General features: G+C 41.7%; 1 protein-coding gene across 10 annotated transcripts in view; it reads right to left on the minus strand.

The window, feature by feature from the left end:
* Window positions 1–15,823, minus strand: part of FAT3 (FAT atypical cadherin 3) — a 427,575-nt gene that overhangs the window by 63,371 nt on the left and 348,381 nt on the right. For all 10 annotated transcript variants that reach the window (XR_012585081.1, XM_074571548.1, XM_074571528.1 and 7 more), the window contains 3 exons: window positions 9,754–9,950; window positions 8,636–8,789; window positions 5,651–5,884 (listed from right to left, as the gene is read on the minus strand). Coding sequence is in view for 9 of the 10 variants with exons in the window: in XM_074571548.1 (XP_074427649.1) it covers window positions 5,651–5,884; window positions 8,636–8,789; window positions 9,754–9,950 (585 nt within the window). In the remaining variant the exon portion in view is untranslated. The remainder of the gene's footprint in view (window positions 1–5,650; window positions 5,885–8,635; window positions 8,790–9,753; window positions 9,951–15,823) is intronic.

The raw sequence follows: 15,823 nt of genomic DNA on the forward strand, positions 1-15,823 counted from the left end.
TACTTGCCATTATACATAATTCAGAGAACTGTTCTTTACTCAAGTTGTGACTGTCTTGCACTCCTCTCTGACACTTCAACGATCCCATCTGGCAGAACTCTACCCTTCTCCAAGCCCAGCTGTGTGACCCAGCTGTGGGTCCAACAGGCTCAGTTGCCCCAATTTCTTCAAGAGCAAAGCCCACCATTGATAAGGCTGAAGTCTTTACTCATTACTTCCATGCATGTGTTTTTAAAAAGTGGTGACCCACTGAAAAACCTAATGGAGGGATTTTTTTTCTGTGCTGTGCTCACCAGTGCTTTGATGCCCCTTTCTACAAATCAGTGATAAACCCCAGAGAACTAGCTATGTTCCTCAGTCATTATTGCTGATAGATATTTCATTTTTATTGTTTAAATGGTTTCTTAATTTTTTCTCATTGACCCAAGGAAAGGACAAGAAGAAAAAGAAGAGGTGTGTCTACCTCCTGGAGGTAGATACACTCCAGACTGGACTGCCTGAAACCTAAAGGAGAAGTTATATTACCATTCTTCCCTAGAACAGACATTTCTTATTTCCCGTGCACCCACCTTATGCGTGTACATAGTGAGGATTTGGTTTTGAGTTTTTTTGACAAACCAAGTCTTTATTGAAACATCAAAATCACTGAGGTCAAACCTTGCAGAGAAAATACCAGTTTTGTCACGGATTTCTTTGAAATCCAAGATAAAACTTTCCATCAGAAGCTGAAAGAAAATGGCACTCCTTCCCCCAGTTCGCCAGGTTCCCCAGCCGCTCACTAGGCAGATGATGGGCCACAGTTTGCTCCCCTATAGTTCTTGGTGGAGAAGGTCGGGGTTAGGGAGCAGATGTCTCCTAGAAGGTCAAACAGCTTCCTAAAGGGGCTGAGTCCCTTCTGTTGCAGCTCTTCCACTTTGTCAAAGAGGTGAATAATTAGTTCCCCACACCAAAACCAGACTGATTAAAGACTTAATTGATTTAAACTCTCCACATTAAGCACAAATGCACTAATCAGACGATTAAAGAATCCTTCTCATAAATCTTGGTCCAAATAATATTTAACTCTATACAACTCTTTAAAAACCACAACCAAATTCAACCACAATTGACCTGTATAACCTGGCTATATAAATTTATCTGTGGGAGAATGTGAAGTCTTATCCTGCCTCCCTGAATTAGGCTTTCAACACCTATTTTTTCCTCACGCACACCTAAGTACCAAAGCTTCAAATACAGAGAACGAAGGCCAGAAAACCAGGGTCATCACTCAAATCTCTCCACCCCCAAACTAACTGGATGGTTTTTTTGGAACTGAGGAATAAATGGACTGTTCTGCATTCCGCTGTGAGGTTACGAGCCCGGCAGAAGCTGTAACACATCTGAAACTCCAGGCATCCTATGCTCAAATCTGAGAAAATGCTTTAAAAAAAGCAGCGCACTGTTTATTATTTTTCTAGGTTGCATTACTGAACGCTATTAAATCTGCTATTAGATATGGGAAAATATTTTCCCAAACTACACTTCCTGCAAAATCTCACCTGCCATTGATCCTTCTTCTTTGAATTATCTCCAACTTGGGAAGAACTGGCAGTCAGAGAGGGCATCAGTGTGGGTTTGCTGCCTGTTGTCACTGCTCTGCCAGGTCACGGTGAGGATGTTAGGCTTTTGTCTGTATCCACAGTGCAGGTCTGTTTATTCCCAGAGGGCCCCTGGGGTGCCCACACCGCACAGAACTCAGGGAATATCTCCATCCTGGGAGTTATCCAACAGCCACCTGGACACAGTCCTAGACAACCTGCTGTAGGTTGCCCTGCTTGAGCAAGGTGGTTGGACAAGATAACCTTCTAGAGGTCCCTTCCAACCTCAACCATTCTGTGCCTGTGTGAAACCCTGCAGCATGATACCTCTGTGTCCACAAGGCCAGGAGACACATTTCTAGCAAGGCTGTCCAAAGTGCTTCACCTCTGACTTGCCACCACACACAACCCTGTGGTTCTCACCTTCAGCCCACAGCAAGGGACCTTCCTTACTCATTTGCCATTTGCACATGCCATAAAAATGGGCCAGGGGAACACAGGGTCATTCCTGCTGGGAAGTGGACCATGATCTGAGACAAATACAAGGCATGGACTAAACTATGTCAAAGAATAGGGCAGCTGGCTAAGGACTGCCTGGCTGGGCAAGCGAGCAGGTGGGGGCCTTTGCTGGTTGAGGTGTGACTGCTACTCGAGGAAGAAACAGATCAGTCTGAATTGTGTTTCTGAGAAACTCCTAGATTTGGCTAGCCACACCATGACCTGGGCACCAGCTGGTTGCTTGCAGGCTGCATGTCACCAGTGCTCCTGTGAAATGTACTTGTATGGGCCCTGGGGCTGGAGAACGGGGTTGAGGGACAGCTGCGGACAGGGCAGGGAGGTCTATGCACTGCAAGGAACAATTTGCAACCAAATAAAGGACACTCCTGTTAACTTTTTCTCTGCCTACGTGCCTTTGTTTTCCTGCACATTGGCTGCATGCAATACAAGGTGCTGGCTCCAAGACAACCTAGTCCATATATACTGGTTGGTTGTGTAACTGAACAAGGAAGGACCTCCATGAGCAGGTACCAGCCATGGCTTTGGCTGTGGGGTAAAGCAGAGGCTGGAAGGCAGCGGTGGCAGGCAGAACAAGTCCGGCGGACAAGGTCATTCCCATTCTGAGTGAAATTCAAACCCCATCTTCATCATAAACCCAGAGAAAAATCAATAGGTCAGTGAAATCACTATCCTGACGACAAACGTGGATGGTGTGGAACTGCCAGTGCCCCACTGGTGACGACGAGGACTGCAGAAGGACAGATGATGCACTGCTCATATTTAGTACAGTAAGTGCTTCTGCCTTCGGTAGACTGCACCATCAATCAGCATAGAAATGGGCCTGAGCGTGGAGGTCATTCACAAGGCAAAGCGGCTGGAATTGAGGCAGGACTTACCCATCACTTAAAGCACTGCTGAGCTTGGACCACGCTGACATTCATTCTTGTATTCTGCGAGCGAGGCCGCAACACTGTACGCATGCAGAAAACATGAGCAGCCCTGGAAATGCGCATGCACCTGCAGCTCAGGTAGCAATTTGGGCTCCAGATTTACTTTGATGTTTATCGATTTTTTAATGTCACGTTTGCCACAAAGTTCCATGTAGGTTTTCTCAGTGTTGCTGCTCTAGCATCACCCTAATTCCGTTGAAACGGGCTGATACTGTAGTTGTCTGATGGGTTTGCTCACATAATTACACCTCGGCATTCACTCCAAGTCTTCTTCTGCCTTAATCTCGACAGAATGCTCTAATTTGGCACTTTGATTCGAAGACAGTCGGAGGTGGAAAATTCACTGCTCCCTGTGATCTTCTCTAAAAAACCGTAAACCCAGCGTTTCTCTTTCATTTCTTGGTTTACACGTTTCCAAACCATATGGTGGTGAATTAGTAGGAAATATTATCTTGTGGAAATTTTAAGAATTTACAATGGAAGCAGATTGGGAAAAAGAATTGTCTTATATTAAAGTTACTACTATGTTTTAGCAAAGGTATGTGTGTATACTCTCTTCCTTCAATAAATATCTTCATTTGAGACACCTAGCTACATGGAGAGGTGATGGAAAATGAACTAGCATGCTACTAGAGTTAAGTGCTTGATAGCTAAAGTCATTTTCTTCTGTTGAATACTGTGAAGAAGAATGGCATCTCTCCTTCAGTGTGTCCAGCTGGTACAGCTAGTTTCTAAGCGTGTATCCAACTTACTAATATATTAAACAACAATTTATGTTCCATTCCTGAAATTTCCCAGGATTTTATAAGTTAAGGAATTTTAAGAGATATCAAAAGCACAAGGCAGATGTAATACTATTTTCCTATTAACTGGAAATCTTCTAAATTATCCAACAGTGTGTGACCGCAATATTTTCACTTTTATGTTAAATTGTATTTAGTTGCAGACCACAAACTGACTTCTCTCAAGTTTGGTTTCAACAGCCTCTATACTGGCACTCCTATCCTTATAGTACTTTAGCTCTTTAAAGCCCAAAGCAGAAGAATTGGCAAACTCTAAGACTGATCATAAGATGTTTCCTGAATGTTAAAAATTTGTATGATGATTACTGGCTCCACTGATGTTTTCTGGATAACGGTCCACAAAACCTTACAGGAATAGCCCATCAGGAATATCAATAATCCATTTTTTTCTTTGTGCTGGGAACATTACACTACCTGAACTCATTCTTTATCCAGCAATAAGGAATCGGGGATTTTGGTACGGACTAATAGAACAGTAATTAATAAAAAATCCAGTTTTAGAGACAAGAGTCACTTTCATATGATACAGTGTCTTGTTTGATTTTCAGATGTAATCGTTAAGGAAGTACGTAGCCCCTTCTCATTCATCACATGTATCCCTCCCTTTAACTTATCCAGTTTCAGAAGGAAGATGTAGCAATTAGCTCTTTGTGTTTTTTCTTCATTGCTAACCATTATTATTTAAAGTTGGTGCTAGCAAGAACTTTTACTGACAACTTTTCATTGTAATTCTTTCTGTCTCCCCCCTCTCCTTGAATTTCAACTCATCTATGAGAGAAACGGTAATTAAGACAACAGAGGAAACCAACAACACTGGGTCTTCAGACTGTTTCGTAGTTTACTACCAGTAATTGGCTTTTCACTGCAGGACAGTATCATAATTTTAACTGTGATTTTTCAACCAAAGTATATAATGCAGCTCTTGATAGACACACGAATCCTTTACTGATTCCTGTATGTTATCAGCCTTAGCAGCAACTGAGACTTCCAACACGCACTGTAGTTCCAAAAAAAGAAAAGATTTTAACATGAAACATTTTTTCATTCAACGAAAGGTCTGCTTTTTATGGGAAGCTACTCAGGCCACAGTTTTTACAAAACATCTCCAAAAGCACAGGAAGTAAAAATAAACTATGGGATTTATTTATTCCAACTGAACTGAATGAGCTAAAAAAAAATCTGATACTTGGTAGGTTTTACCACTGTGTATGCAAAAAAACCCTTTAAATATTTATAATTGGGCCCAGATTTCAAGGTTAAGGTCCCATATAATAAACTATTAAACTTTAAAAGAATGCACAGTTAAATAACCAGAACATTTATAACGTACATTCACAGCGTACAACAATAGTTTTATGCTACGGTAACCAGCTGGAACAAATGGGAGTTATAGCATATAAAACTCTAGAAAAGCTGTGATTAATCAGGTATAGGTCTCTATGGCAGAAAAGTATATTATTTGCATAAATAGAGGCATGGGTATTCAAAATCATGGCTCAAGAAAAGAGGTGAGACCACTGGAGGAAAAGAGTTGGAATTTACCCCCAAAACTATCATTTACCCCTACACATCACCAATCAAGAGAATGAAAGACTACACGCTTCTGTGGCTGCTGCCACACTTTTCTGTTTGTAACACCATTCTGTCAAGCTCAGCCGTGAGCATTTTGACGTAGAGAAACAGAAGAGAGAAAAACGGGGAGGACACAGACGCAAAAGGAGGAAAGAATGAGGGAAGGCAGCAATAGAAAAATTAATCTGTATTGCAATTCCACCAACCCACAGAGTTACCCTGAACATTAATTATTTGCAGCGTTACTCACCAACATCAGGATCAGTGGCTTGGACTCTTGTTAACAAAGCTTTAGTGGCTGTATTCTCATAGACACAGGCGGTGTAGTGATCAGAGGAGAACACTGGTGGATTATCATTAACATCTTCTAAAATAAGATGGATTTCTGATTGGCAAAACCTGCCACCACCATCTGTAGCTCGGGCAACCAAGTTGTATGCAGGGATTTTCTCGCGGTCGAGAGGGGCCAAGGATTTCAGCTCACCTAAAATTGATTAAAAGCAGCATCCGTCATTACTACTGTAGCAACATCACTAATTCTATAGTGTGAGTATCTCAAAAACATGTATTTCAAAGGAACAGGAAAGAGAAAAAAAATCAACTTTGCTTATTCCAATGAATGGATTAAAAAACTCACAGCAGTGCCACTTCACACTCCTCCCTACCCAACGAAGTGAGCTGCCAATGTGAGTGCAGGGAGGACAAGCCATGCCTGGTGGCCTTCAACAGCCTACAACTACACCCATATGAACACCACCGTCTTTTTCCATGTCTGTCTTTCTGTTACTCTCAAGACTTACAGACTCCTAGAAACAGAAACACATTCTGAATCTGATGACAGTGTCCATAATGAACTCTAAAGTTTTCTAATGCTACTATTCAAAAATAACACAAACATTCCCCTCTTCTCCCCACAAAGCAATCTCCAACCAGCTCTGCATTCCTGTAGATACCTCTGGCATCTAGTTTGAAACAAACTTCTTATTCTCATACAGAGGTGGGTATTACAATAGACATTAACAGCAACAAAAAGCCAGCTTATTCAGCCTGTGAGAGCTTTACCGATGATTTGTTTTCCACTGCACAGACAACCAGCCACCAAACATTGCCACACCAGCAAACAGCCACTACAAGTTGGAAGATGAGGTTTGGGTTAATTTTGTAAAGGGTGTAATTTGCAGTTAAATACAAAATTTGTTGTTGAAGAGGTCAATACTTCCCCTTCCACACACTGCATAGATCCCAAACACCTCTTCTTCCATCAGTAACACCACGGCAATAGCAGGCACTGCCTCCTGCTAGTCAGGCAGAGGAGGCATTGCACAGGGGAGGACTTGGTCTATCATTATGGAAACCAAATTCCTAAGAATAACAGAGGGGTGGGATTCTTATTCATGGGAAAATAATTTTATTTAGCTTTACTTCGTAACAACCATAAAATCTAGATCTTAACAGAGATCAGTATTTTTTTCCAGACCAACTGCCAAACGTACAAGACCTTTGTAGCATTCCACTGTGCCCAAAAATTCATTACTGATATCCTTTCTCCTCCAGAATCTGTGTATAAAAGGAATGCCTTCTTTACAGGGTCTAAATAGCAATATATCTAGACAAAGGTGGAAGAAGTGAAATCCAAAGGTGAAGGAGGACCCCGTCGACATCCGCCCCTCTTCTGTATGAAAAAGACTCCAGGACAAGCACATGGAGATCAGGGAGGTGATTTGAGGCAGCCAGCATGGCTTCACCAAGGGCAAATCCTGCCTGATCGACCTAGTGGCCTTCTATGCCAGAGTGACTACATCAGTGGACAAGGAAGAGCTACGCATGTTGTCTATCTGAACTTCTGTAAGGTCCTTGACACAGTCTCCCACAACATCCTTCTCTCTAAATTGGAGAGATATGGATTTGATGGGTGGACTGTTTGGTGGATAAGGAACTGGCTGGATGGTTGCATCCAGAGGGTAGTGGTCAATGGCTCAATGCCCAGATGGAAACTGGTGACAAGTGGTCTCCCTCAGGGGTCCATACTGAGACCAGTACTGTTTGATATCTTCATCAATGACATAGACAGTGGGATTGTGTGCACCCTCAGCAAGTTTGCAGACAACACCGAGCTGAGTGGCATGGCTGACGCACCTGAGGGGTGGGATGCCATCCAGAGGGACCTGGACAAGCTCGAGAAGTGGGCCTGTGTGAACCTTATGAAATTCAACAAGGCCAAGTGCGAGGTCCAGCACCTGGGTCTGGGTAACCCCTGGATTCAATACAGGCTGGGGGATGAAGGATCTAAGAGCAGCCCTGAGGAGAAGGACTTGGGGTTACTGGTGGGTGAAAAGCTGGACATGAGCTGGCAACGTGCACTCACAGCCCAGAAGGGCAACTGCATCCTGGGCTGCATCAAAAGAAGCACGCCCAGCAGGTCAAGAGAGGTGCTTCTTCCCCTCTACTCCACTCTGGTGAGACCCCACCTGGAATACTGCATCCAGCTCTGGAGCCCTCAGCCGGACCTGCTGGACGGGGTCCAGGGGAGGGCCACAAAAATGATCAGAGGGCTGGAGCACCTCTGCTATGAGGACAGGCTGAGAGACTTGGTTGTTCAGGGAAAAAGAAGGCTCCAGGGAGAACTTACTATGGTCTTTGAGTACATAAAGGAGGCCTACAGGAAAGATGGGGACAAACTTTTTAATAGGGCCTGTTGCAAGAGGACAAGGGTCAATGGTTTTAAACTAAAAGAGGGAAGACTAGATATAAGGAAGAAATTTTTTACCATGAGGGTGGTGAAACACTGGCACAGGCTGCCCAGAACGGTGGTAGATGCGCCATCCCTGGAAACATTCAAGGCCAGGCTGGACGGGGCTCTGAGCAACCTGATCTAGTTGAAGATGTCCCTGCTCATTGCAGGGGGGTTGGACTTGATGACCTTTAAAGGTCCCTTCCAACCCAAACTATTCTGATTCTGTGATTTTGTGATACATCTCTGACCTAACTTGAGGTCTGTCAGGGAAACAAAAGGGTTGGTATCCACTGTTCTGATTATACCATTCAAACTGGCCAACAAAGACATCCTTCTTTCTCCCTCCTACTACCACCGCTTCTGAAGTGGTGATCTACGCCTGCTGTAACTGGAACAACTGGCTGATAACCAAGTGTAACCTAACTCTAGTTAAGGAAACTGGCACCCACTGATGTAAAGGGATTAAGAAGGATATTCAGAAACATTCAGTTGTCATCTTACCGTTTTCTGGATCTAAGAAAAATTTATTGTTCCCCGGACCATACAGAGAATAGCGAATTTCCCCATTGGACCCAATGTCAGCATCTTTAGCACTGATTTTAAGAATGACTTTGTTTGATGGAATGTCTTCAGGAAACAGTGCTGTGTATGCAACCTAGAGACAAAACCAGAATGTAAGCTATGTTATAACAGTATTTTACAGTCTTTGCACAACTTTTTTTTTAAACTCTCTGTAGTGCATCTTTCTATATAGGAAACAATTTTTCTTTACATAACACATTCCTAGATGTTTAAATCACTGCTAAGCTTTGAGGTGTCACAAAAACAATGACAAATTATGCCTCTTAATAGGGCTCATCTTAGGTGTTAAATGCAGTCTCATTTTCTATATTCTGTTTGTTTCATCAACACCCATGAAATGGAAACTTTGATGAGCGTGCTAACGAAGATACACTGTGATTCCCCAGAGTGGTGCTTGCAATGACAGTGGTCCATCACTGATAATGTAATGGTGGGAATTATATGAGTATATACACATAGGTATATATTCATAAAATATTCTGTGAACAGTACCGTTAAGGAACTCTGGGTTTCGCTGTGTGTTTTCTTTCACACAGACCTTTCTATTGCAGTAATATCGGTTCCTCACATTGCCTTTCCACAGAATAAGAGACAGTGCTGTGAAAGCTGTGGTCAGGCAAGCTACATTCTTCTGCCTTTTCCACTGGGTTTCTGACATCTGCCAGGTTCAGGAAGACTGGAGTGAAACCAGATTGAAAACATTTCCACATTGGTTGTGAAATGAAAGCACATTTTTTCTGCAGGGGATGAGTGGCTGCCCAGTGCCACCTCATGATGCTTCATTTTTTCTAAAGCCAACTAAGGCCACTGTGGAGAAGACTCCTCTGCTACCTTTACTAGACCATGATCCTTTCATCTTGGCTTCACAGGACTGTTTCATCCTGCTCCTCTCCCAGATCACTTCAGATTCTTCAACTAAGACCTTAAGGATGAAAATGAGCGTTGCCTGTGACTACCTGTAAATAGCAGGGACACCCATAGAGAAACCATCGCTTTCAACACAACAGTTGATTGCCATATGGGTCTTGCTAACTCACCTGTTCACAAACTGGATTATTATCGTTAACGTCAGTGACGGTTACTTCCACAGCAGCTTGGGTTACAAAGAGGCCATCCGTGGCGGTGATGTTCAGATAATAAACGTCTTGCTCTTCCCGATCTAGAGGCCTTTTAACATAAACCTTCCACTCATTCTGAACCAGTCCCAGAGCAAACTTCCCTTTGGGATTCCCTCCTGCAACGAGACAAGCAACACGCAATGGGCTAGGGTGTCCCTTCAGAGCTCCCGCCTAGTTTAAACACACAGATGCATCGCAGAGGACCTGGACTAAGCAGCCGTCATTTGTTTTACAGTGATTGGTGCTTTCAAATTCGCACACTCAGGAAATCTATAATGAGATTATACTCCCTGTGTTTATTGCCCCCCGAACGCCTGGTGTGAAAGTGAACCAATAACTTTCAGTGGAAACAAAATCCATTTAGCAGAGCTGAAGATGATCTCTTGTTTAGTTCCCCGTAAGGGCAATCAAATTCAAACTGTGAACAATCAATAGTCCTCTCAGGCTGGTACAATTGTCTTTCCACTTAGTCTCGGGAGAGGATGTAATACACCGTAGCTCTTGTTACCAAGACAATTTCATTAGCTGTTGATTATGCAATCAAGGACTGGAAGTGGGTTCTATTAAGGAATCCTCTAATGAAAGCTTTATCATACAGCTGTGCCGTTCTTCTGCTCATTAAAATTCCAGTTTTAAAAAAAGTTTACACGACACAGGAAGACACATTAGTATTAAATAGTCCTAACAAGAGGTCATTTGAGGAGCAGTTGGAAGATAAGCAGTACAATTAGATCAAATGTATCTGAGAGTGAAAGCTGGTGAAAGGAGTGCAGGAGACGAAGCAGAACAGCTTTTCATCGTGCCGTAACACTGACACTGAACCTGGCAATGGTGCTCTTACACATCATTAAACTGCCTTGTGACAAAAGCAGGTTAGGAGAAGGAAAGCTTTGGTCCACATCATCCTCAGGAAGGAAGGACATCACACGCAGAAGGGTACAATAATCAAGATGGGCATAGTTGTTGTTAATGCTTCCAACTGCTATTTACTCTTTAATCCGAAATTGTACAGTCCCCTGCCTGCTCCATGAAGAAATCACTTTCAATCACCTTTCTCTGAGCCCGATCTCAACCCCCTGTCAGACCAGACAGTAAAATCTTCTAAGCCAATGTTGTGGCTTAACTCTGGTACAGACAACTAAGCCCCACACAGCCGCTCGCCTGTTTCCCACCCAGAGGAAAGGGGGAGAAAATCAGAAGGGAAAACGCGTGGAAACTCGTGGGTAGAGATAAAGTCAGTTTAATGGGTAAAGCGAAAAGCTGCGTGCATAAGCAAAGTAAAATAAGGAATTAATGGGAGGTCTTCAGCCATCTCCAGGAAAGCAGGGCTCCATCGCATGTAACATTTACTTGGGAAGACAAATGAAATCAATCTGAATGCCCCCCCTTGCTTCAGCTTTGATTGCTGAACATGATGCCATACAGTATGGAACATCCCTTTGGTCAATTTTGGTCAGCTGTCCCAGCTGTGTCCCCTCCCAACTCCTTGTGCACCCCCAGCCTACTCTCTGGTGGGGAGGGGTGAGGAGCACAAAAAGCCTTGGCTTTGTGTAAGCACTTCTCAGCAACAGCTACAACATCCCTGTGTTATTAACGCTGTTTTGGTCACAAAACAAAACCACAACTCCATACCAGCTGCTATGAAGAAAATTAACTCTACCCCAGCCAAAACCATTAAGGGCAACTACCCAGTCTTCTGTGCCCAGCGTCTAACATAACCTTGGTCTGTAAAAACGTATCTACACTTTTAATAATTTAGGATAGATCGCTGCAGCCATAGAAAACTCATGTGCTGTAGAAACTGAGTGAGGACATAGAAAAAAGCATCACACTGCTCCACTGGGTGAACTTTAATTCCAGCTAACCCACTACTAGCTCATTCCCCACCATATTAAAGCTTTCTCCTGTGCTCTCCCATGCAGAAATGCAATCTAAGAACTACTTCCCATCTTTCTTATGTATAAAAATGGTATCAAAATATTAAGGGAACACCTATTCTTTCCTGTAACCGGATCAAGAATGGGAAGCATGCTAGTGTACTTCTGCTTACAACTGATTCAGGGTCCTGACATGTGTCATGGGATTGGTCCAAGCTCAATGGAAAGGCCAGATTCTTAAAGCTTCCTCGCTAGTACTTGTGCTGAATGTTAGAGCAAATACGTATTTAAAAAAAAAATAATCCAATGCTGAATTTATTTGAGCTGCCTCTGCTGTCAAGCGGTTAGGTGTCACTGTTGTTGCTTCTGGTGTCACAATTCTGTCAGTTCCCAGGGACCTTCTTAGCAAAAAAACAAAGCACAAAAGATCTGAACTTGAAGCTGAGCTTAAAAGTAAGCAAAATGTCTAATGCACATTTCATACCTTCTTTCTACATCAAAAAGCAGAAAAGAGGTCACAGGCTGTAATCTATGCCTTCTTCATTAGCTACCAATGACATGAGAGACTGGTTTCTATTTAATAAGAAAACTAAGTCAGTTGAGAAAGGCTGAGCGAATCTTTCCTGTTAAGCACCATCATTTGTGCTAGCTGTAACTGTGTCAAAAAAGCACGCTGTAATGAATAAGATTTCCAGAAAATTAGTCAGATATTGCGTTATAATTATAAAAGGCCCTCTAGTCATACAGAGCACAAAACTGATATATCAAAACCTAGATATTTTCTGTTGATAGAAAATCACCTCTTTAGATCGTAAAACCAAGCAGATCTCAATTTTCCCACTGATTTCTATGACAGTGTGGAATAACCATCAGAGGACTCAGTTAAACCTTGTTTAATCTGCTGTGTGATATAAACGCATTTCTCCTAAAGAGGGTTACGCAGTGTGTCAATGTGCACTACAGGCCAGATCTGAACACAATCCAAGGCAATGAGAATCTGTCCATCGACATGAGCCTTAATGTGACTTCAAAGAAGGTAGACCCCTGCTGATTGACATTAAATTCTCTCTATTCAGTTCAACATCAGCATAAAAAAGCTTAACTCTCCTTTATAAAAGGCTGTAATCTTGTCAAGGCAAGTTTAATGTTGTAAACCATTAATAAAAATGGTCTTAAATATTCTTATTTAGCTCCATGATATCAATCTGCATATTTTTCTGCATATTAGTCCTTTTGTAGAAGGAAATGATTAACTGTCCCGAGGAACTATGAAGCAATACACTCAAGGTATGGGTATCCCATTGCTAAGAAAAGAGGAAAGGTAAAATCTAATTAAAATCAGCTGGTGGCTTTTATGGCTGGCAGTAACACTAGCTTGGAGCCATTTTAAAATCACTTCTGCTTTGTTGTTGACGGAATGGCTTTTAAATCATACTTAGGAATTTGAGGAGTATGTATAAAAAAACGGTTCTTGGGATCCCTTTTTCCCCAATTTACTCCACTGGAAAAGGATCAATTTGAATGACCAAGAAACCTGTGCAGTAAGCTGTGAACGTGTAACAGTTTATCTGCATGCCTTTTTCATTAGCGCTACCTTTCGGTTTTTTTCTTCTCAGGACAGGCTACGTGCTTTGTTGATGGAAGACAAAGGTGGAAGTTGTACTATAAAGTGTAACAGAAATAATGAGATGTAAACACTAAAATACCGTCAAGGAAATATTCTTAAAAAATGGAAAGGCAAAAAAATCCACACTGTGGCCCAGGGAACCATTTTCTCGTACTTATACATATGTCTCGATGCAGATCTCATTCTGCAGTGATTAATTAACTTTTTCACTAATATATGTAAGCAGATTCAGTTTCCTAGGGGCGTTCTAATTAATTAGTTTTTCGCTCTGAATAATGTAGCTTTTCTAAACGGAAGCCTCCTGACTACATGCATTAATGGATTCTTTAAAATCTTTTGGCAGTTTTCTTATGTTCTACTTTGAATGTCACAACAGTGAAGTGCTAGCTACAAAAAACACTCCAGTAACTTTTTAGAAGGGCTTTGAGGCTAAAAGAATCAGCATTATCTTTTATCTTTTGTTACTTGAAGTTTAAATAATGCTCTCCCTCCCTCCCTAGTCAGCAAATAGTACAAAGCCAAATCAAGCTCAAGTTTAAGAAAAGAAAGAAAACAGCCAGATACAAATGAAATGCAGAGACACAGTGATCCAAAATAAACAAATCCTGACACACATCATTACTAAAGCACACACAGAGGGAATTATAACGGCTAAAAGGGAACGGAAAACTAGAAGCCAACAGTATCAGTTTTCACTGCAATGTCCCAATCCGGGAGGGGGAACTGTGTATTTACTAACTTATTTATTTAGTTTCTCCCTTATATTTATGCATTTATTTAGATAGTTTCAATTCCCAATCAGAGCTCTAGGCATTTGCATCACATAAAATCAATAGGCTCATCCCCCACCCCCGGTTTAAGATGTTGCATGTTTACTGAGCTGCCGAAATGATAAACCCAATCCTCCTAGCTTCACTATCATAAAATCGCAGAGACCGTTCTTCAGCCTGCAGCACAAGTCCTCCCCAAACGCGAAACATCCGTTTCTCCAGAACTCCAGGATCTCAAATATAAAATAAAACCAAACAAAAATCGTCAGTTTGCTCATACTGGGCAATCAACCTAGCAAAAAAACCTACTGCGTACAGTGCCAGTTCTTTCTTCCAAAACACACTGTCCATCTTCCTTGTATTCAGCTGAACCAAGCTTAAAGACTATTATCTGTCTTTACATTTACGTGCCTGATGGAGCCTAATTAACATCACTGAGGAACACAAAACACTTTACTGTACCGAAGTCTTAGCAACTGACATTTTTCTGGTGGCTTTTATTAGTTTACCACAGTCAAATCTCAGTAATATCTGGCGGGGTCTAGGCTGGCTAAACATCCTCGCCAAACATCAGCGGAGTCCTGGTTTTAGCTAAACGGCCTCAAATGATATAGGCAATGACCTCAAATGAGCCTTCAAAAGAAAACTGCAGTGCATTTGTGTCATCTGCACTTCCTATGGATTTTCTATTAAGATTTATATACAGTACTTTTCGTTTGTGAACATCTCCAGCTGCTATCAAACTACACATAACAAAGGGTAAGTGCAGAATTCTTCCCCCACCATCAGATGCAGATGAAGGTGGATTTGAAAATGGCAACTACTTTCCAGAATATACATTTATCCACCAGAATTATCTACCCCTTTTCAAAGCTGACCAGAAGACTGCAATGAGTGTTTGTATTTCTCAAAAGAGTGCAAAGGGCTCTTCAGTGATCACATCTGACTCAGAACGTTTATTTCTTTTGTCTCCTGAATGATGATTTTTTTTTTTTCCATCTATCTTCTGTGTACTACTTTTCTACAGGTGCATTTCCACAAAGCTGGTTTCGGTGGGTCCACATGCCATTCTCATAATTTGTTTTCTTCTCCCTTTTTGTCAGTGTCCTGTTTTTCTTCAGAGTTTGTTTATTGTATTCACAGAAATTTCTATGGCTCAAAATGCCTCCGGAAAGCCACAGCATTTGAATATTTGTCTAGCTAATCTGATTTCATGAAATATTCAAGTGCAGTTCCTGAGCTCAACTTGGGGTAAAGTGTGAATAGACTATTTCATTAGTTCAACTATACTTTAATATTTTTTGACATTTTAATCAAAAGAACCTAATTTCTCCATGTGCATTTCCCAAATTCAAAGGATATATTCAAAGACAGTGGAATTTCTGAGCTCATGCCCTTTAGTAATTGTACAGTAGGCATTTGAGAAACTTTTGGGCATTGACATCGAACGTTTTTGGGAACTAAAATACCAGCAAAATATCTGGTGTATTTTAAACTGTGATAGAAATTAAGGTACGGAATGATCTATAATTTTTGAGTCACAGATGACATTATTCAAAAATCCAGTTATTGCTAAATTAACAGCACAGGAATGTGAAGAAAACATTACGTAACTAAAAGCACAATTCATTCTAAGAGATATTAAAGACTGAAAGACTTCAGAACAAAGAGAAAACAGTACCTTCGGCTAATGATCGTGGTACACTAACACATCT

This window comes from Larus michahellis, chromosome 1 (assembly GCF_964199755.1).
Source record: "Larus michahellis chromosome 1, bLarMic1.1, whole genome shotgun sequence".
Lineage (NCBI taxonomy): Eukaryota > Metazoa > Chordata > Aves > Charadriiformes > Laridae > Larus > Larus michahellis.